The 22904-nt window shown below is 34.3% G+C and overlaps 1 protein-coding gene and 1 long non-coding RNA gene across 7 annotated transcripts in view; one reads left to right on the top strand and one right to left on the bottom strand.

The window, feature by feature from the left end:
- Window positions 1-144: 144 nt before the first annotated feature.
- LOC128200631 (uncharacterized) lies at window positions 145-3021 on the bottom strand. The gene is made up of 3 exons (XR_008252819.1): window positions 2732-3021; window positions 2408-2614; window positions 145-665 (listed from the first exon to the last, which is right to left on the bottom strand). It is a non-coding gene; the product is annotated as an uncharacterized LOC128200631 (long non-coding RNA).
- Window positions 3022-20381: 17360 nt separating this feature from the next.
- The window catches only part of LOC128200628 (ras-related protein Rab-26-like), a 28727-nt gene continuing 26204 nt past the window's right edge, over window positions 20382-22904 (top strand). For 2 of the 6 annotated variants that reach the window (XM_052894674.1, XM_052894675.1), the window contains exon 1: window positions 20382-20515. In XM_052894674.1, coding sequence (XP_052750634.1) covers window positions 20474-20515 — 42 coding nt within the window. In that variant the 5' untranslated portion in view covers window positions 20382-20473. Of the gene's footprint in view, window positions 20818-22904 lie in introns of all 6 variants that reach the window. The other 4 variants (XM_052894678.1, XM_052894679.1, XM_052894676.1 and 1 more) reach the window with 3 other exon arrangements.

Raw genomic sequence — 22904 nt, forward strand, 5'->3', positions numbered from 1 at the left:
ATTAAGCAGACAATGTACAATGTTATAAGTAAGTAAAAGTGAAAAACATCTCACTCCTCACTACCAAGCTTGAGGCCATATGGACACATCAACTAAAGGTGTATACAGCTCTCACAGATAAGCGCCAATGTATACTAAGTAACAATTAAACAATTAGAAGAGACCTAATTACTAATAATCCATATTATTAATAAGCCTAGTAAACTGCACTAAAGAATTAGAATACCAAACAAACTGACTGCCCATCTGATGAAAAAGGTATACCTATAATATCATATCAGCCGTTATCTGTCCACTACTGAACATAAGCTACCCCATAGATTGTCATGAGAAACGGTCCTGAGCTATCTGAGTCCTGAGCATCTATTGGCTCCTTGGAATGCATTTAAGGTCGTCATTTCATTTAGTGGGAATCGCCGCTGAAAAACCTTTCTTCTCCGTCGGTTGTCGATTCTTCGAGCTATGTGACCAATCTATTGCCACTTTAGCTTGTTTATTATTCGGTATGTGTCGGTAACTTTGGTTCTTTTACGGATATCCTCAATTCAGATTCTGTCATGCAAATAAACTCTGAGCATAGCCCTCTCCATAGTTCGCTGAGCTAATTTGAAGCTTTTGCATACAGACAACCATGTATGATCATATTTCAGTTCCATGAGTCGTCACTGGTGTCAAAGTATAATCGTCATCAATTTTTTTATTTCAAATAGTATTACCTATTTTTAATAAAAAAAAAAAAAAATAGGTAGGCTGTTTTCTTAAGAACACAAAAAGGAAATTTGAAAATGTTAGTATTTATAATTATATCAGTATAGATAGGGAATATTATTAAAATAAAATAAAATATAGTATAATAATTTGTGAAATGGAACCACCCGGAGTAAACGTTAGTATGTCATTCCTATACATCAGAACTCCCCATTCATAACAACAAATTATGAATGCGTCACATCACTCCGACCCACTCTCCAGAAGTTTAGGGTTGCCACTTATAATAGATACTTAATACACTTGAACATATTCCTATATCAATATTAATAATTTACGATTTGTTTTAATACAGTAATAATGACTTGCACATTACAAAGCAGTAATTTTACATTATTTTTTTTAAATATGCCTATTTTCTATCTACAAACCAAATTTTGCAAAAAGTGTTAAAGTATCCTTACATCGATCTCTAGCTTCATTCAACTGTGTAATTGGTCATTTATTGTCATTATAGACAATTATATCCTAGATTGCTAAATAAAAATTCTTAAATTGCATTATAATTAAGATTTTGTAATATTCTACCCAAATTATAAAAACCTAGTACCTACATGACTTCTATAAAACTAGATATGTACTTAACTAGATATTTTTACACATCTTATTATTATGCTTTCCTGGGTGAGCGTATTGGGAGACTAAAGCTCATCTAGTTGATCAAATAAATAAATAAATAAAAGAAAAATCCAATTAGTTAATGCAACTTAAAAAATACGACGTCGATAGAGAGAGAGAGTGGCAACCCTAACGTTAAATTTTCTTTTTTTTAGGGTGAACGCGGGTGTTGCGGACAGCCCGTAGTAGTTAGATATTATAATCATTATTGACAGCCCAGGGAATACAGTGACGGGAACTAGAGATTATTATATGACGTTTAAATTTTGTTTGCGTCATAAGCTGATATAAATAACAGTTAAATATATAGTAACCAGAGGGAGACATTTTACAAAAGTCTTCCGCTTTGGGTACCTCTGTCCCATCTGTATTTCTGCAGTTGTATTTGGATGGCTGTATTTATATTTATAAGGTAGGATATGGCAATGAAATTACAGTATATAGAGTCATAATACTTTAGTCCTGGGAGAAAAGGGATTATTAGTAATGAGATCTAACAGGCTGATTACTATGTTATGTATTACTATGTTAGGTACAGATCGACCTCCATACAGGTCTTTCTAGAAATGGTCGTGGCAAATTTCTAATGAATTAATTACGACAGGCTAACTGACCTGCTTTTCGTCATTGGTGTCCTGCCAGCGTAAACCGATAGCGCAGGCGGGGTTACTATTTCATTTTCATTCATTGAAAAAATCGCCTTAGTCCTTAGGAATGGCAAAGGGTGAAGGCTGTCATGGACGACACAGTATACTTTATTAAGTCCATGGTATTGTTTTAGTCTATTGAAGACGGTTACCACTTTCCATCAGGTGGGCTGTCAGTTTTGCCTTTCTAAGTTGCATAATAAATATTTATTTATGAAATTACAATTCTTCTATTATTTTTATTTTTTCCCCCTTTTCCAGCCAGTATTGAAGAATCTAAAAAATGAATAATTAAAACAATTGCAAGGTCAGAACCATGAGGTGAAATATGCATCATAATTTGCTAAGAATTCAGAAGTACATTGATCACCTACATCAATATCATCCTTTCAAAATCTTTCCGTTTGGAGTTAACACAGTTCTTCAGGTAACTTCCATTTTGCTTTTAATTTATTTTTTATACCTGTTATTAACACGTCTATAACATAATTTTTTTTTCACGTAAACACTCATATTTTTTGGAGCATCCTTTCATATAACCTGTGTATCAAATCGACCTCCGCTCCTTCTATTTTCAATTCCTAGATGAAAAAAAATATAATAAAAAAAAATTGTTATTACAACCAAAAATATTTAAAGAGACGACAGTAGTATTGCACCTTGTCATTGCCAGCTTTGATTTTAGTATAAGTACTTACATACATACATGAGCGATGGGCGGCAGTGTCCCTCTTAAAACATAACCAAAGCTTAACTGTGGTTGCCAATCCGCTTGCCAAGCGTGGCAACTACTGGCAACCCCCCTAAGGGGATGCCTATGTTCCGCAGTGAACAGTTAACGGCTGTTATAATGACGATGAAGTAAGACTTAAAAAAAAAAATACAATTATTAATGGAAAGTATTGTTACTTCTAGATTCTTAATATTTAGTAGTATATAAGTGCCTTATTTTAGTCGCTATGTTACACGATTGCGTCGTCAACCTGAGTCGATTTTGATAATTATTTTTTAATCAATACAGTTTACTCATGTTTTGTCGTATATTAATTGTGTACCGATTGAAGCTACTTTTTTATCGCGGAACAAAAAACTGGTTGTTGCTAAGTAAAATCTGCTTGAAAATGCGATTACGCGTTTTAAAGTAAAACTATTTAAAACAAATATATTTATAGATATCTTATCGTTTATAGATAAATTTTATCACGATTTTGATGTTGTTATTTTTTAAGAAGGAAAATGTATATAAGATTAACAAATTAAAAAGAATTCGCTCCCGCGGAGCGCAAGCTCCGGTCCGTAGTTCGACAACATTTAGGCCTAAATAGGCCGTGGAACGCGGCTCGTTCGCTACACGCCTGGTATTAATTACCGTAATTATAGTTTAACTACTATCAGAAATTACATTGTAATTAGTCAATCGACTAATAATGAACCTTGGAAACGTTTTAACGACAGTATTGTTTGTTTCAACAATAGAGTTTAAGCAACATGCCGCTAAGAAATTCTGGTCAATTTTTCTTCTCGCAATAACGCGTTTTTAGTAATGTCATTGAACTGTTGACATATTAAGGTAGATTATAAAGTCTTGTACTTATTGTAATCCTAGAGAACATTTTTTTTTAAATTAATTTATTTGTCATAATATATCGGATATTGTCATATGGTTCCCGCATAGAATGGGTCATTCCTTTCTTTTCTTGGTCTTTCTTTAATGGTCGAGGAATGAGCAGAAGCGTCCATTTTAAATTGTTACCAAAAGCTAACTGCGATTGCCAACTCGCTTGTCAAGCGTGGCAACTATTGGCAAAACGCCCTCTTTATGAGAGAGGCCTATGTTCAGCAGTGGACAGTTAATGGCTGAAATGACGATAATGATGATTGAATATTGTCATCGTATTAGGAAAGTCATAGTTCTACTCCCAATATTGTTTTTTTAAATATAGATTTAGAGGATAGATTTACTAGGAGGTAAGTCTATTATTCGACTATTTGTTAACATTACATCTGATTCCTCTATTTAATTAAGTAATTTATGTAAATTAAATATTTGTCTATAAAAATAATCTGTAATTACGTCTTATTTGCACCAGTAATAGGTAATATGGTATTCTGCCGTCATTAACATCGGATATCTCTAAAGAAACCTTGAGTGTACTCCTCTTGTGGCAGCTAGTTTCCTTTCTAATTTATTCTCTTAACAAATTCGGCGTGTCTCGACGCTTTCTCGCGGGGTCACGTTGCATACTCCACATCCGTTCTCTTCTGAATGCACAATGGGAATGTAGTCGTCTCTTTTATTCCTATTTAACTCGTATATGTTCATCTCTGTCGCACAATCACGCAACATTATCAATTGTGTACGGCTGGCGGCGCGCGCTGTGACCTTGTAGTCGCGCTCTGCTACCTTTGCTGTAAAACTAGGTATAAATAATTACTCAAGATTTAAGGATTATTTTATGACGGTATATTTATATATAGATTCTACTGATAACGTTAATTAGTGCAGTAATTTATTAAAAGTTATCTTGGATGTTATTACTATGAACACTATGGTTAGTTTAGTAAGAATTGATTATGGTATCTACACTATGTAGAGATAAATTACTATAAATATAGCCTATATTATTATTGATTACTAGGTTTTACTTGCGACTTTCTTCGCGTCAACGGCTGTGTGTTCATTAAACGGAATAAAAAGTAGTCTATATCCTTCTTCGTACATTTTACGTACGTTTCTACGTAAATTTTATAAATTAAATTTTATAAGTGATTGGTTAATTTACGCTAAAAGGAAACAAACTCATTTATTTATTTATGTCTGAAACTATCGAATCGCTTAATCAATAAGTGTACCTTTATGACTTTGTTATAAATTTCTTTTATTTATAGTTTAACCACCATTGGGTTTTGTACGAGTGGGTAATATCTGGCAATATCTATATATTGTAGTTAAAATATCTATATATATATATAATCTATATATAATGGGTATATATATATATATATATATATATATATATATATATATATATATATATATATATATATATATATATATATATATATATATATATATATATATATATATATATATACCCATATGGGATTTTACCTATCTCTATATAGTAATACATATACATACTGTCGCCGTGTGTGCCCTGGCATAGAATGGGCTACCCCTTCAACATCACCAAAGCCTAACTGCGGTTGCCAACCCGCCTGTGACAACTACTGGCAAAACCCCCCTTATGGGGAAGGCTTATGTCCAGCAGTGGACAATTAATAGCTGATATGATTTAGTAGTATAATATGTATGTGTATGTTTACATTTGTACGCGAGTTTGTATGTCGATCACAGAGTTAGAACTTAGAAAAATTAATGTTAAATGTTGGATAATTTTCCTAAAATTATAATTATAATTTATATTTATTAGCTTTCTTTCTTTATTCTTTATTATATATTGTAAAAACAAACATAATAGTACAAGGGCGATATATATTATGTATTATACTTGTATTATAGGATTCTTTATCTGTGCATTTATAACTCTAAAATTCGTTTGTGACTCAAACTTTCTGTATCTATTATAGAATTCCTTAATCTTGACTTTACCATTATATTTTTTTTTATTTTTGATCCTACCTTCACAAAATTGTGTGAATCGTCCATTCGAGAGTTAGAAACTTGTCTTATAATGTAATAAGTAAGGTTAGAAGTCGATCGATTTTCTAAAATGTAAATTTGTAAAAATCCTATCATATTAATGGTATAAATATGTAAGTTTGTAACCATGAATGGGTAATGATGGTTGGGTGGACGATAGATTTTTATAGATTATATAGATATATAGATTATGCTGGCGGGGCACCAGTGAGAGAAGATAGATAAGAATGAAAAGGCAGGTCAGTTAGCCCATCATGACGAATACATCTGGAATTCAACACGATGGTTTTCACTTGGAGGTCGACCCTATATTTATTGCTAGCAAGAGGACTGGTAGACCGCTTTATTAACAATCCCTTCCCCCACACAGCTAAGTTATATCCTAACTTAGTACATAGAATACTTAATGTGCTGATTCACGTGGGTGGAGCCACGAGATACAGCCAGTTTGTAATAATTATAACACATATTTACATAGTCTAATACATTCTATTAGTTACGGTTAGTTTAATATTAGTATTTATTTAATATTACATATTTCAAAGCTAAAACTAGTGTATGTGGTGTTGGTGAAAACCCCTTAATTGTCTGTTTTAAAAAAAACAAACATCTCTTCGAAGAGTAAGACTTAAGGATTAATATTAGCGCCTTACTGTCCGACTCGACTCACTAAAACTGCGTAGAGATGTTGCATCTCTGTGCATCTTCTATCGAATTTAACATGGGGAGTGCTCTGAGGAATTGTTCGGATTGATGCCTGCTGCGGATTTTCACCATTGTACAACCCGCCATAAACTAAAATTTCCTCCCAACCATCTGGACGAGTGGCGGTCCTCCACCGTGCGTTTTTCACGGCACTTTCTTCCACGCACAACCACTCTTTGGAATCAATTTCCAGCAGCAGTATTTCCGAACCGACACGACAACATAACCTTCAAGAAAAGAGCATATTCCTTTTTAAAAGGCCGGCAGCGCACCTGCAATGCCGTTAGTGTTGTGGGTGATCGTGGGCGGCGGTAATCACTTACCACCAGGTGAGCCGTATGCTCGTTTGCCCCCTATGTTGTAAAAAAAAAGAAAAAAAAATTAAACAATAATATTTTTTTTGATTAAGTCTGTTTTCTGCCACGCTTTTAAGATCTTAAGATTGTAAGATCTTTTACTATAGTAAATTGAAGTAACAAGAATATAGTCAATGGCAACGAAGTTCTCGGTCCATCTGATGGAAAGTCATAAACATTAGGTACGAGTACCTATAGATATGATCATAACAGAACAAACAGTTATATCTGGTAAATTGAAACTCCTAAGAAATAAGTATATGTAATGCTTCCATACCTCATTTTTTCACTGACATAAAAATAATAATAACAACATCTCAGACGGTTGAGATTTCCAGGTAGGTCTCTTCCGGGAAAGATGTAGAAAACAATGTTCTTGGATGCTGCTCGCATAGTACGCTGGTTCCTCTTCCTGGTGCTCTGAACTCCGGCCAAATATGTACCCGCCGGTGATTAGTTTGCCATCTTCATTAGAGGGGAGATGTGAATTTTGAAAAAGAGGAATAATAATTAGTAGATCTACAAATCGTAACTCAACTATTTAAGTACACCAGAACAGGTACAGAGGTATCCATACAAACAATTTTTATACAAATACTTCATTAACATACATGCTTTCACGCCTGACTGACACTTGACGATAGCTGGATCATTACCAAAGGTTTTTTTTTATACAATTGAGGTGGCAAACAAGCATATAAGCATATATAAACCTGATAAGCGGTTTTCGTAGCCTATGAACTTCTATAGTACCAGGGGCATCACGCGCCCATTGCCAACCCTGAAGAAACCTCCTTACACCTTTTGAGAAACCTCATGTTGTATTTTTTATCAACCATGCTTAAAGGTTATACTTAAGCTTACATATAAATATATTACTTGCAATTATTGTGCGCCGATTTTCAACCATAACTGGACTTAAAAGCAACTACTTTGAATCCAGATTAATATAAATAGTAAATTAAATAAATACCAAAAATGAATAATTTAATAAGTCAATAGATAAATTATTAATTACATTAATTTAAATCCTTAAACGATATGTGTATATGTCATATGAAAAATTTATTGATTAGCTATAAAGTTTTTAATATATACTTTTTTCTTACAGTTATTAGTGGTAATATATTTTTAATGTCAAGTTGTCTGCAAGAAATTGCAATAAATTAAAAATAGTATATGAGTTTGTTTTTAGCGATAAGGTCTTTTGTCATTGCATATTTTGTGACAGTTTGCTTGTTACGTTGAAATAATTTAAAACGAAAGCAGGTCGGCCATCAATTTAATTTAAGATTGTGTTAAAAAACGGACTGTTATTGTGCCATTTTGATTTAAAAACTAAATTATTGAACTGATTATGATAAAATTTCTATGTGATTAAAGTATTTTTTTTTAAATAAAAAGAGATTTTTCTAAATCGATTTATAATTGTTGGAGTTCTAAGGTGACAAACATAAAATGTAATCGAATTAAGAACCTCCTACTTTTTTGAAGTCAATCGAAAAGCAAAAATTAACGAGCTAGTTGTTGCGATAAATGTCTTTAAAAAAATCACGCTTGATGAAAATCAGTAACTGTCATTCAATGGTATGCAATTGATATATTTAAAGCAATGATTTTTTATAACATATACATTCAGTAAGAAAGGATTAGGAATTTGTGCTAGGCGAGACGCTGTGATGCAAAGCGCCGTTGGCCCCCTGAAGAAGACTTCCGAATGAAGTCGAAACGATTGTCGGGAACGGCGAACACGGTGAGTTCTTTAATTTTCCGTCGTACATAACTTTAAAAAAAAAATCTTAATAATAATTACCACAGAATTCACATAAACAAAAGATAAACGTGAGCTGAGCCACAGAATAAATACGTAATGAAGTTTTAAACAGACGTTTTAAAAACAGTATTATAAAATATATTTTTGTAAAATAAATATACTAGTATATTGTTTTGTTTTGAATAGTTGATTTGATATTAACTTTTATACTTTTGCATTGCGCGGTTTATAGTTTATAAAAGACGGAAAATAACGCTATCATTTCGGTAAAGTATAATAATTTACCTGAATTATCTCGACGTTTGATTAAATATCTTTCCTCGTCGTCTTCATTAGCCTTTGAAATAAGTATAATTATACGTTTGTCATCTTTGTTACGATAACAATTATGTAAAATTATATATTTAACAAAAATTGCCAGTTTTATTTTCCAGTACAATATAATTTAAGTACCTGAAGAGTATGCTCGCTCGTACTCACCTGCATACTGTCTGCACCCCTTTGTATAACAAAGAGACTTAACGCTATAGCAATAAGATTGAAAATTGGAAAACTATATTCACCCATAATACTATAAAAAAATATGTAAATATTTATGGTTTATAAGACAGGGACTTAACGGGATCATTTAGGTAAACGATGATAATTTACTTGACTTATCTCGTTTTAACCGGGTAAGACCGGCCGTGGTCGTGACCACGTATTTATTGGTTTCATTTCAACATCTCCTATAAACCATAAACCATACAACACAAAAGTATAAAAGTTAATATGTAAATATGGAAACGCTTAATAAGTATTCGTGTAGATAGACTTGCTATAGCTTATTAACTACTTGTATAAGCATAGTTCAGTATTTATCATGTATAAGGACATTAAATAATATAATTCTTTATTCGTGTTTCAACCGTGAAGTTGTGTTTGCATGGCTGTGTTTCGGTTTGAAGGGTGGGATATGGCGTGAATTTACTGGGTACAGAGGAATAACACCTGAGTCCTCAGGAATGGCAACGCATGGGGGGTATCATGAGCGAAACAGTATACTCTGTTATGTCCATGGTAGTGCTCATGTCTATAGGCGACGGTTACCACTTTCCATCAGGTGGGCCGTCAGCTTGTTTGCCATTCTAAGTTGTATATATGTATATATAAAAGATAACCGGGAAAAGATACGGACTATACCTAAACTAACTAAAGGAAATCTACGTTCAACAGTGAGTGAAGTTACTTGTAATGATGATAACGAAGTATTTAATACGCATATTACGATTACAAAGCATATACTTTTTCAAAAGCTCTCCATCTCTAATGGAATTTATACCTACTGTCTCTTCTATTAAAATTAATTAATAGAACAAAATAGTCTATCTTCTTTTATTGTTGGACAATATTCCTTATCATTAAAGAATCAATTATATATTAAAAGAATTCTCTCTGGTTATAATGTTCTTGTAATATATACTTATATGTCAGTCATTAGTAGGTCCAAAGGACCTATAGTCATTTTGTATTTATTTTACTCCCAAATTGATCTAGTACGTTGGTATTAATGGGATACCATCATTATGTGAAGGTATTTATTGTAATGAGAAAGGCAATGTTATATGAAAACTTAATACTCAAGGGATGAGCAACAACATCCTTTATAAAACACTACTAAATGTAACTGCAGTTGCCAATCCGCCTGCCAAATATGGCAACTACTTGCAACTGGCAATACCCTCCAAGAAGCAGCATTGTGTTCAGCAGTCGACTGTGTTTTCTCTCATGAACATTTAGGTTATGCTGAGGTTTTCCCAAGAGACTATAGTATGGGGTTCTTCAAAAGGGGGGTAAAAAGGTTTCTTCTACTATGAACGTCTGCAATACCAGGGGTAATCGCTTACCATCAGGTGGGCCATGTGCTTATTTGCTACCTCAGTGGTGTAGAAAATAAATTAATGGTTGATATCATCATAATTTTCAACGTTTTTTTTTTCTATTTTTTAAATAATATTAAAAATTTTAGAATAATATTCAGTAAATTGTCTTATACTGGATCCAACTATAATAAAGATAAGACAATGCAACAAGCAGTTCCTGGGTATGTTATTATTATCAGAGCCCCAAAAAGCTCACGTATTCTGTGTTATTTAAAACCGACGGCTCAACCGGGAACGTCCAAGAAATAATTTCTTCTGCCAACATGTAAACACGGACGTTCAAGATGCACTATTCACAAATATTATGCGACCATTTGGGAGCAAAGGAAATGTTATCTTCTGTAATTTTGTCTCTAAGTCGAATATCATTTATAGTTCTATCTTCATGTTCTGTTGCGTTGCGAGTATAATGTTTGTTGGTCGTCTATTTTTGGCTGCGGTAGGCGGTCGCTCGAATGCACCGTGATTTTTTATATCGTTTTTAAGGGCCTCTTTGTTACTCGAGGCTATGTCTGGATTTAGCCCGTGTTTCCGGCTATTGTGCCAGAATAAATTTTCAATTAAGTTTTTCGAATGAAATACTATAATGTCGTATTCTTAGCTGTGGATTTTATTTCATATGTGAATGATAATACTATTAAGTTGATAATAATACATTTTTACTATTACTAACTAGTTTTTTTTTAATGGATGATAATGGTATGGATAGCGCAAGCGGAGTACGCTTGCGCTATCGATATACACTGGGTGGGTACCAATGAGGGATGATGATGATGATGATGAAGTAGGTCAGTTGGCCCATTATGACGAATTCAACAATAAATCAATCACGATAGTTTCCAGAGGGAACCGATGAACGTCGACCTGATTAGAATCATGGTTAGAATGTTCTTATATCTTAGATTCGGCAAAAAAACGGACAATATATTTTTTGCTCCCTTACTAAGTAAAGGACGTCTTCAATACATGTGTATAGTGACATATATAAATTATCAACTGTAATATTGTTAACAAATAAAATCTTCTGCAAGTTTTAGGTTTATAAGCGACGTTGGAGTACTAAGAAAGAAATATTCTTCTCATCTTGCATAATACTAAAAACGTATCTTGGTTACCTGTCGGTGTTTTTTTTTCGGTCGTTTCTAGAACAGGGGTTCTTAAAATTTCAAGATAACGGAACGCCCAACAAATACCTTTTATTTTATAGAACCTTATATCAAATGATTACAAATCAAAAACACTGTAATTTAAATAAGAAAAAAAGCTTTTATTAGAAATATTTAAAAAAAATAGCACTTTATAGTTTTTTTATTGTTACGGAAGATAAGTTGCTGATTTATGCTATTGATTTTTACTTTGACATTATTTATAAATACTTATTAGATATTATCCTACTAGTACATTAATGTAAAGTTTGCATGTTTGGATGTTTGTACTTTATTACACTTAAATAACTGAACAGATTTGTTGAAATTTGGAACATGGGTAGGTTATATAACAACTTAATCCTTTAAATACCATCTAGATCATAAGCTCTCGATGCATTACATTTATTGTAATGAATTACAAATATTTCCTGCCACCAATCTATAATCTTAACATAAATATTAAGAGGGGAGAAAGGGATTGTTAGCAATGGGGTTTGACAGCCTCATTGCTAGCAATATGCCTTATTAGGTCGACCTCCACGTGGTTCCCCCTGGAAACCATCGTGAACAATTCTCGTTGAATTCGTCACGATGGGCTAACTGACCTACTTCATCCTCACTTATCATCCTTCACTGGTGCCCTGCCGGTGTATACCGATAGCGCGGGTGGGGTTACCATTCCATTATCATCCATTAAAAAAAAAAATATAAATATTAAGACGAAGTTTATGAACTACTGTTTACAAGACTATAAGGGAAGCAAGGGAATAAAGAATTTAAATTTGCGCCAAATTGCGGTATATTTTGATCAACTTTTTTCTTATAACCCGATATTTTTTTCTCTCTTATTTTGCCGATTTTCTTACTTTTTAGGGTTCCGTTATAGGATCACTTCGTTATTATTTACTTCCCGTTGACTAATACACAACTAGGAAAAATCCGAAAACCGTAAATTTGTAGTTATTTCACAAAAAAAAGAACTTGATGATTTTGTACGGCACCCTCGTTGTGCGAGTCCGACTCACACTTGACCGGCTTTTATGTTCTTATGGCGCATATTTGTGTTTACTTATTTGCTGTTAGAAACTTGAGCTGTGATTTGATACAGCAGAATCTCGTACTCCGGTAAGTATAGGTAAGCACTCAAAGGGTTAACTTATAGGATATTTTGTATACTGATTTACGAGGGTAAAATCGCGTGAAGTAGCTAGCTCTTTTTATAAAGTAGATAATTTATTGGTTTTATTACATTTCGCAGAATTTCGGAGTGGTACGGCTGGTAGACCTCATTCATAGTAATTATGCAAATATCTGTTAAAAATAGAGGGCGAACAAATTGCTTTAAATGTATCGATATAAAAACGAGAAAAATGCCTAAAAATACCTAAAGAAAAAATGACAGAATAGATTTTTAATGTAGAAGTGGGAAGATTTAAGTACCAAGTTCTATAGATTTTTTTTTAATGGGTGAAAATGAAATGGTAACCCTGTCTGTGCTATCAGTATACGCTTGTGAGGTAGCAGTGAGAGATGATAACTGAAGATGAAAGCAGGTCAGTTAGATTATGGTAGCTAATTCTACAAGAATTAACTATGATGGTTTTCAGGGGAAACCGCGTAGAGGTCGACTAGATGGTGAGCCGCATGCTCGTTTGCCCCCTGTGTTGTAAAAAAAAAAAGATGGATATATTGCTCACAATGGGTCTGTAAAATTCTATTACTAAACAATCCCTTTCCCTCAGCTCTATAAATTAGCCTGATAGTGATGAACCGTGCTACTAACTGATGTGTATATATGAAATCTAAATTAATATTATAACCCTCCTTATAGGGGGGGAAGGGACTGTTATTAATGGAGACAAGCGGCCCCGTTGTTAGCAACATAACCTGATAGGTCGATCTCCACGCGTTTCTTTCTGGAAACTATATTTTTTTATTAGTCACGATCAGCCAACTAATCTGCTGTTATCCTCACCCATTTTATCTCAATGGTGCTCCATCAGCGTATATCAGTAGCTCAGACGGGGTTATAATCAGTTAAAAAAATCTGAGGGGAAAAATGATTTATTTTTTTTAAAACAGGGGGCCTGATGGTAAGCGACTACCGCCGCCCATGATCACCCACAACACCAGCGGCATTACAGGTGTGCTGCAATGCCGCTGATTTCTTTGTTTGTAATGCATAGACTAAAAAAGTTGTTTCATTGATTTTTTAAAATTCTTTCACTTATACCCTGAAAGCTACGTTACATTGTCAGCGAATAGAAAGGGCTGTATTTTATTAAAAAAAAAAAATAAACATCTACTCACCTACCCGTGCGATATTGGAATGGGTAGAAGTGGACGGTAAAAGTGATGTATGAATTATCTACTTACTACCTTTACATAGATCTCTCAGTACTTCTATTTTTATTATTTTTCCAGTTTTTAGCATTCTGTTCTTTTTGCCAATCTGGTCAATCTGGCCTTCTAAGGCAACCGTCTATCGTTGGTATAATGAATTTAAGCGCGGTCGACTAACATTGAGGGACGAAGAAAAAAGCGGTCGCCCTTTGACGGCTGCTTTGGAAGAAAACGTGCTAGCACTGAAAAATTTGATCCAAGACAATAGACGAGTTACATACCAAGAGATTCAGCATATACTGTAGATTGGATCAGGAAGCTTGATTCACGAGATTCTACACGTGCATCTACGGGTGCAGAGGAAAGTTTCACGCTGGCACCCAGCGTGATCAACGTCACCAATGTTCAGAAGCAGGCAAGGGTGGAATGGTGCCATGATATGATAGACAAATTTGAAGCAGGCTCGTCTCGGCGTGTTTACGACATCGTTATAGGTGATGAATCCTGGATTTATCAATACGATCCAGAAACAAAGCGCCAGTCGACGGTTTGGGTGTTTCAAAATGAATCAACGCCTACCAAAGTAAAGCGACCTAGAAGCGAGGCGAAGATTTTAATCGCGAGCTTTTTCAATTTGACTTGCTACTTGGTGTAAATTCCTTTACAAAACTAAAGAAGCATTAACGCCGAATGGTATACTACCAAATGCTTGGCAGAAGTCTTCTCTGTCGTGAGCAACAAGCGACAAAACACAGGGCTCTACGGGCTACTGCTCCACCACGATAATGCACCCGCCCACACCGCAATCAAAACGAGGGACTTTTTAGACAGCACACCCCTCAAACTTCTAGGTCACCCTCTTTACAGCCCTGACCTAACACCGTGTAACTTCTTCTTAGTCCCAAAATTAAAAAATCAGCTCAAAGGGACACAATTTTCGTCGTCGGATGATGCGCTCTCAGCGTTCGAGCAGGCTGTAAATGAGGTGTCTGCGGCGGACTGGAAAGTGTTTCGAAAACTGTTTTTTGTATAGAGGCTGGTGGAGAGTACTTTGAAAAGATGTAATAAAAATATATTTACCTATAGAAAATTTTTTTAGTGTCGCAAAACTTTCTGAATGTCACACGTAAAGGGCAAAAAGGTAGTAATAAATAAATATGAGTTCACAGGCGTTGGAAGCCGTTTCCAATCAGGTGGACCGTCTGCTCGTTTGCCTCTCTAACAACAAATAAATATATATACTAGGTACAAACTTAAATTAGGACTAGTGTCGTAAGAGGTGACTAAGGGAATTTCAAGGATGGGCAGCAGCGTCTCTTCACCAGATCCACTTGCCAAGCGTGGTAACTACTGGCAAAACTCGCAGTGAAGGAAGGCCTATGTTCAGCAGTGAAGTTAGCGGCTGGTATGATAATGACGATGATCCAGTGAAAGCCTTTGTCAATACACAAATAGTGTTTTTACTCAAGACAATTTATATCAGTAGTTTTCTGATAACCCCTTGATTAGGGCTGTCGAATGGTTTAATTTGGTACACTTTTACATGTCTATCATTGTATTGGTGTCGTTTAATTTTTCGGCATTGCAACGCCATCTATCAGAATGTATGCGAACTATTTAACGCGAAACATCTATGATTGGTGGACGATGACGTTGCCGTCACCTTGAAAGTTGAGATAGATATAGAGAAAGGTCTATGAGAGCGAATGGGAGAGAACAACAACAAACTACGTTTCCATCGATTCGGAGGTCAGCCAGCGCGCATGTCAAGTGCACTCCGATAAAAATAAATTGAGACAAACGCGACGCTGAACGCACTTTATTACTTTCAAATAGGTGTTTAATTTAACTTGACTGTAAATATTGATTCTGTTTCAACTCTATTTATCCTCTGTATACTTAATTAATATTCAACTTATAGTTATCCAATATTAGCTTTACCTGCGACTTCTTTGACCTGGACATAATGATTTGACCGGGTTAAAAAGTAGGTTACGCCCTTTTCTATTCCAAAAATTACGCGTATATCGAATTGCATTACGTATGTTTATGCTTTATAGGCACTAAGATGTACCAAAGGGAAACTTTGTATCAAAGTCGTCTGCTTGGGTACCTCTATCCCATTCGTGTTTCTGTCGAGAAGCAGTTGTTTGCATGGCAGTGTTTCGGTTTGAATGGTGGGATATAGCAAATAAATTACAGGGTAAACAGGCATAAAACCTTAATCATTAGGAATGACAACGCAAGGAGGATCTTATGGGTAACACAGAATACTTTGTTACTATGATTCTAGTCTACAGACGGTGGTTACTACTTTCCATTAAATGGGCCGTCAACTTGTCTGTTATTCTGTTATATAAAGAAAAAAATTGAAGGAAGTTACAGAAATTTGATAATATAAAATTACCGAAATTACTTTCATATTTATAGTATTAACTAGTTTTTATCCGCGGCTTCATCCGCTTGACCGGTACATATTCATTGATCAGGATAAAAAGTAGCCTATGTCCTTTTCTATCCCATAAAGTACTTGTATGACAAGTTTCATAGAGATTTGTTAAAAAATTAAGAGGTAACAAACAAACAAATCCACTTTCACATTGATACTATTAGTAAGGATGTATGAAGTATTAGTAAGGAGGATAATATTTTAATGGTATTGATATAATCAATTGGATTTGGATAGATATTTGAAATTGACAACCCTATCTCTAACACCAGAAAAAGCCTAACCTTTAGGCTACGTCCATTCCGTTGCTTGCCATTCTAAGTTGTATAAAAAAAAAGCAAGATGGATTTATGTTTACAAGATCTGTGTAAAATTGTAAAAAGTGATATTAACCAATATGGGTGAAGGGAGGAAAGGGATTGCTAGTAATGCGGACTACCAAATAGTCTAACCGACTTGGCTTTTCATTCTCACTTATCACCCCGCACACTAGCACAGGCAGGGATGCCATTCCAATATCATCCATTATAAAAAACAATATAGGTGGGAGGAGAAGAGATTCTTAGTAATGAGGATTAATAACTCCATTGCTAGCAATATAACCTATTAGGTCGATTTCCTCGCTGTACCCCTTGCAAACAATTATGATTAATTTATTGCTGAATTCGTCACAATGGGCTATCAGTCTAACTTCATCCTCACCTAATTTCTTACTGGTGCCAGGCCAGTACATACCGATAATACAGATAGAGTTACCATTCTATTATAATCCATTAAAAAAAACAATACAGGTATAGATAGGTAAAGTACTGACCTTACCCATCTATATTATATTGGTATCACTTCTTATAGATGAAGGTCGCCATTGACAGCAATATAAACTAATATTATGTTAGGTAACAACTTATGTATTTTCAATCGAATTAAAAAAAGAAGCTTCTCAATTCGTTTGCATTTTTTATGTTTGTTACCTCATAACTCTTTAAGTTACAAACCCATTTGCAAAATTCTTTTTTATCTAAAAGAATAACACTTACAGTTTAATATCATAGAAATTTTATCAAAATAGGTTCAATAGTTTACTTTTCAATAGTTTTTAATTTAAAAATAACTGGCCACAACTAAAGTCGTTTTTCTTTTGTGAAAAAAAAACTCACATTATTGTTTGTCGACCTATCTAATTGTGGCTTTATCTCTATTATAGTTATTTTTATTCAGACGTAAGGATTTGTAGACACAATCTTCCATCGAACAGTGCATAATCTATTTTATTCAAATTCTAAATAACTTCCATAATAATTATAATCTAAAGTAATACAAACCATGTCAAAAAAATCGGAATTCATAACACCATTATTTACAAGAGTTACTGAGTTAGTAGTTAGTACTTACTAATTGAAGCTTGAGATTAAAAATTCTGGTGCATTTCCAATACATACTTATAGGTAGGTATATAATCGTGCAGGAAATACTAAATAAAAAGATAATCACATAGGTGACATAAACGATATACCTGACCTGTTTCATCCTCACTTAACATCCTTCACTGGTGCATTAGGGGTAGAAGGAATTGTCAATAATGCAGACTATCATTCTCATTCCTAGCAACACTACCTATCACACACCCTATCAGGTGTCAGGTTGACCTTCACGTGGTCACCCCTGGAAACCATCGTACTGAATTCCAGATATATTTATCACGATGGGCTAACTGATCTGCCCTTTCATTCTCACCTATCATTCTTATTTGGTGTCCTGCCGGGGTATACCGTTAGCACAGGCAGGGTTACGATTTAATTATTACACATTAAAAAAACCCTCATTGGTTCCCCGCCAGTATATACCGATTGCGAAGGCGAGGTTATCATGACATTATCGTGTATTAAAAAAATATATGTCTACTATAAATTATTCTTCTTCACCGCAATTAGTCCAAATTTTAATACCTACTAACTATAACCAAGAATTACGAAGCAAAGGAAGTGGTTACTTCATATATTGAACAATGTATAATAGAAATCCTCCGTGAGTCTCCCGCTGAAAGCTTTTATACTGTACGTCAATTAATTATTAGATACGTATACAGTTACTGAATATTGGCTCCCAAAGCGTCGCAGATTCCAATTAATTGTCCAGACACGCCCGATAACACAGTCTACAGTTAGGTCAAATTCGTCGAACATTGTGTTCACGGCTTTACACAAACACATTTGAATCCTGCTGTTGATATGCTCTTCCTCACAGTGTGTCTCTTTTTTACACACCTATGTTTCCATGAAATTGTCTCTTTTCTACATTTTCCACTCACACTATGACAAAAATTTACTACTGCTGTACAAATTTCAAATTTCATTAGCTAGCTTTAAAGTTGATTTTAGGTTGTTATTAAGTCGGGAAATGGCACACAAATTTGTAGATTTTTCAATGTGTGTGTGTTTAATTGACGAACACAAGTGCACATTTCCAGCCTCTACCATGGTACAAAGTCACATCGTGAAAACTCTCTCAACACCGTCCTACTCTATTGCAATATTTGTCACCCAAGTGAGAAGAGTTTAGAAAATCGCACTTGGTTTTGATACTGGTGAGTTTCCGTAGTACCGTTACTACGCCATCAACCCCATGCTTGAGAAAATTCGATCGATCTCCGTAGTAGGATATACATGTTATTAAATATCCGCAAATACTCTTTGCTTGTAAATTAAGTTCTGTTAATTATTTATTTATATGTATCATTGATGCCGTATGCTCCCGGCATAGAATAGGCCACCTCTTCCTTTTCTGTAAGTGTTGTAAGAGGCGAGTAAGGGACGGCGAGAGATGGGCAGCACCATTCCTGTTAAAACATCTCCAAATCTTAACTGCGGTTGCCGATATGCCTGCCAAGCGAAGCAACTACTGGTAAAACCCCCCAAGGGGGCTTCTGTTTAACAGTGGACATTTAAAGGCTGATACGATGATGATGATGTATCATTGCCCAAAATGTATTAATCTACCTAGAGAAAAAGCGGCGGCGTTGACTATGAAAATAATTATTGTACCGGGTTCTTTTTGACAGTTACTTCAATATATTACTTCAGTTAGTTAAATATATTACTTCAGGATATTATAACTATCAATATTTTGATGATCATGAATGATTAGTGGAAAATTAATTTAATCATGTAATTATCACACATTGATAAAGGATTGTACAAGATCAAAGTCTCGTATGATTTCTTAACGTACAGCTTATAATTTTTATTTATATATTTATTGAACACTTTACAAAAATGTTTGATAAAAAAAGGTAGACTTAATGCTATATAGCATTCTGTCCAAGTCAATCCTTGGAAAAATGGAAATGTAATTATGCGGTGAAGAGTATTGAAAATCGTTGTGGGTATATACTTACAGACGTACCTATCTATTGTATATTGACTTACAATTAATAATTAAATATAAAGAAGTAATTTAGAACCATTTTTAAGTTTTTCTCAATTAATATTAGACTATTTAGATTTTTATACTTCTATAAATGTATATATATTTTTTTAACAGAATGTGAAAAATAAAATTAAACCAAATTTAAAAACTGATGTAACTACGTTTTATCAAATTGGATCGAGGGAATCATGAGTTTCATGACTCTTCAATTGGATGAAGTTATATGGAATATTGAGGTCTTTGTTCAGTAACCGTGAAGTTTACAAAAACATTCTTTAACGTTGTTAGTGTCAAATAATTAAATTGGTTATATTTTAGGAATTATGTCAATTTAATTTTTATCATCGTTAATTTAAATGTTCGTTACTCTAATTCATTTAAATGTCAGAAATGATTTCAATTAAATTTTGCATATATATTCTAATTTAACACATAAAACAATCTTTATTTTACTTACATATCTCGAGATTAATAATAGAAATTTTAATCTCATGTATTTCAGTAACACCCCCACATACAAATCATTCATTACACGCACATAGTCACACCCTATCTGGGTTACACCAGGGACAAGTCCCTACACGGTTGAACATTGCACACAGATATGAAAAATATGCGGGATATTCAACCCTAAAGCTACGCTGCGTTTCTCAATGTGTCCTACATTTACCGATCTGCGAGATAACCTCAAAATTGTGAGTTTTTGACCTGTACAGATCATGTTATTGAGTCTTAAATGTTTCTCTGACGTTTTAAGCTGTATAATATGTTAATTTAGAGGTAGCTTATAGTGGATATTGTGTTATTATCGTTAAGTGACGAGTGTACGAGCGTGTGTCGAGTTTCGGGCGGCATTCGTTTTGGATTACGGATTTTCGTCACTCATATCTCGTACACAGTGATGTGGTACGTACAATTGCAGGCAATAGTTGTTGATTTATGATAGTTTGTGGTTATAATTAATGTGTGGATGTGAGGGAGCCGTCGAGAAATGAGCGTAAGTACTTGTAAATATTGGTGTTGGTATAAACTTTGTTAATACAAGTAATTACGTTGATAAACAAGTTGTAAAGTTAAATGTTCTTAAAGTATTATTTTACTGTTGATATTTTCATCGATACTTAATAGTAATTAGAAATGGGATGAATACAAATGTATTTAGTGCACAATTATAAATCTATTAATTTGATTTGTAGACGCAAGCGTTCGTAACGATTATCGTTTTATCAAATATATTCTACAGCAACTTCAATAACATTACGCAACAAGTCCCTTTTACGTAATATTTTGTATATCCGAGCCAAAGAGTAAAGACAATGCACCGGAAGAAATCCTTGCTTGGGGCGGATAAGACACTTGTAGGTATTATAAAGCTAGAACATCTGAAAATATCCAAATAATTTTCAAGTAAGTAATCTTTATAAAACATTAAATAAATTTAGTGTGTAAATTCCAAAAAAAAAAATCTTTTTTCGAATCAATTTTAATTTTATTTTTAAGGGGAAAAAATATGTGTTATTAAAATATTTTGATAGGTTTAAGAGTTAGTACAAATGAAAGGTCATAATAGAATACTGTGCTAGAACTACTACTAAATTCGAGTATTCTGTCATTTCCCTAAGGTTGACTGGGAGAGAATGCTTTTAGCATTATCTCCGCCAAGTACACATATATATACAAATAAATAAAAAAATAAATAGAACTAAGCGTTTGCTAGAAAAATATATTCACTTTGCAAAAAGGTCGTGAGACATAATCTAATTAAAAGATAATATAATAAGTTTAAATGAATTTTTTTATGTTGCTTAGAATGGCACAGTCGCTGACGGCCCACCTGATGGAAAGTGGAAACCATCGCCTATAGACATGAGCAGTACCATGGACATAACAGAGTATATTGTTTCGCCCATGATACCCCCCCCCCCCTCCATGCGTTGCCATTCCTGAGGACTTAGGTGTTATTTCTCTGTACCCTGTAAATTCACTGCCATATCCCACCATTCAAACCGAAACACAACCATGCAAACACCACTGCTTCACGGTAGAAACACGAATGGGACAGAGGTGCCCAAGTAAACGACTTTTGTAAAGTCTCCTTCTGGTAAATATCTAACAAATACTATCTCTACATCATCGTATAAGCCGTTAACTGTCCACTGCTGAACATTGGCCTACCCCATAGACTGTCATAAGGAACGGCCCTGAGCCACCTGCATCCACTGATTTCATGTAATGCATTTGAGGTCGTCGTTTTACATAGTGGGGGGAGGGGGGCTGTCGCAGTACACTGCATTTGCCTTTACGGGGTTGCCACTCAACAAACTTTGACACTTATTATAATCTGCTTACATTTCGTTGTTAACAAATCAAAGCACTCAGTCAATAAACGATTTTTTATTTGTTACTTTTGGATATCAGCTTGTCGTCAGCATATCAGCGGATAATTGTCCACTGCTAAATATAGGCCTCCTCATAAAGGAGGTCTGGCCAGCAATTGCCATGTTTGGTCGGCAAGTTGGCAATCGTAGTTAGCCTTTGGTAATGTTTTAAGAGCGACGCTGCTGCCCATCCCTCGATCATTATTCATATCATTATCTTCCCTTACTTGCCTCATATGACATCCATGCGAAAGGAAGGGGTCGCTTACTCTATGCCGGGACCACATGGCAAAACTATGCTATGGTCGGATTAATTATTCATTTCTTTAAATTCTAAATTAAATTCTATTCAAACAGATAACACTTAAAAATAATTTAAAACTTTGTGATTCCCCGAGTGTTTGGTTTTAAAATTATTGAATGGATAAACATATTCTTCAAATATTCGATGTTTGCATAATGAACCTTAGTACCTACATTTATGGGTATATTTTTGATCGTAGAGTTACATTTTTATGATGAAACTCTGTTAAGTATGAATCAACACCTTATAGCCAATAGATACCTATTTATGATGTTGACTCACCCTAAAAGCAATCGTAACTTCGACGTCAGTACTTGAAGAGAAAAGGGTTGGCTGTTCAAATAATTTTATTTGTGGTGTTCAGTCATAGATAAAATAATATAAATATTCCCTATGGTTCAA

Source organism: Galleria mellonella, unplaced genomic scaffold (genome assembly GCF_026898425.1).
Source record: "Galleria mellonella isolate WM207_F2 unplaced genomic scaffold, CSIRO_AGI_GalMel_v1 utg223, whole genome shotgun sequence".
Taxonomy (NCBI): Eukaryota; Metazoa; Arthropoda; class Insecta; order Lepidoptera; family Pyralidae; genus Galleria; species Galleria mellonella.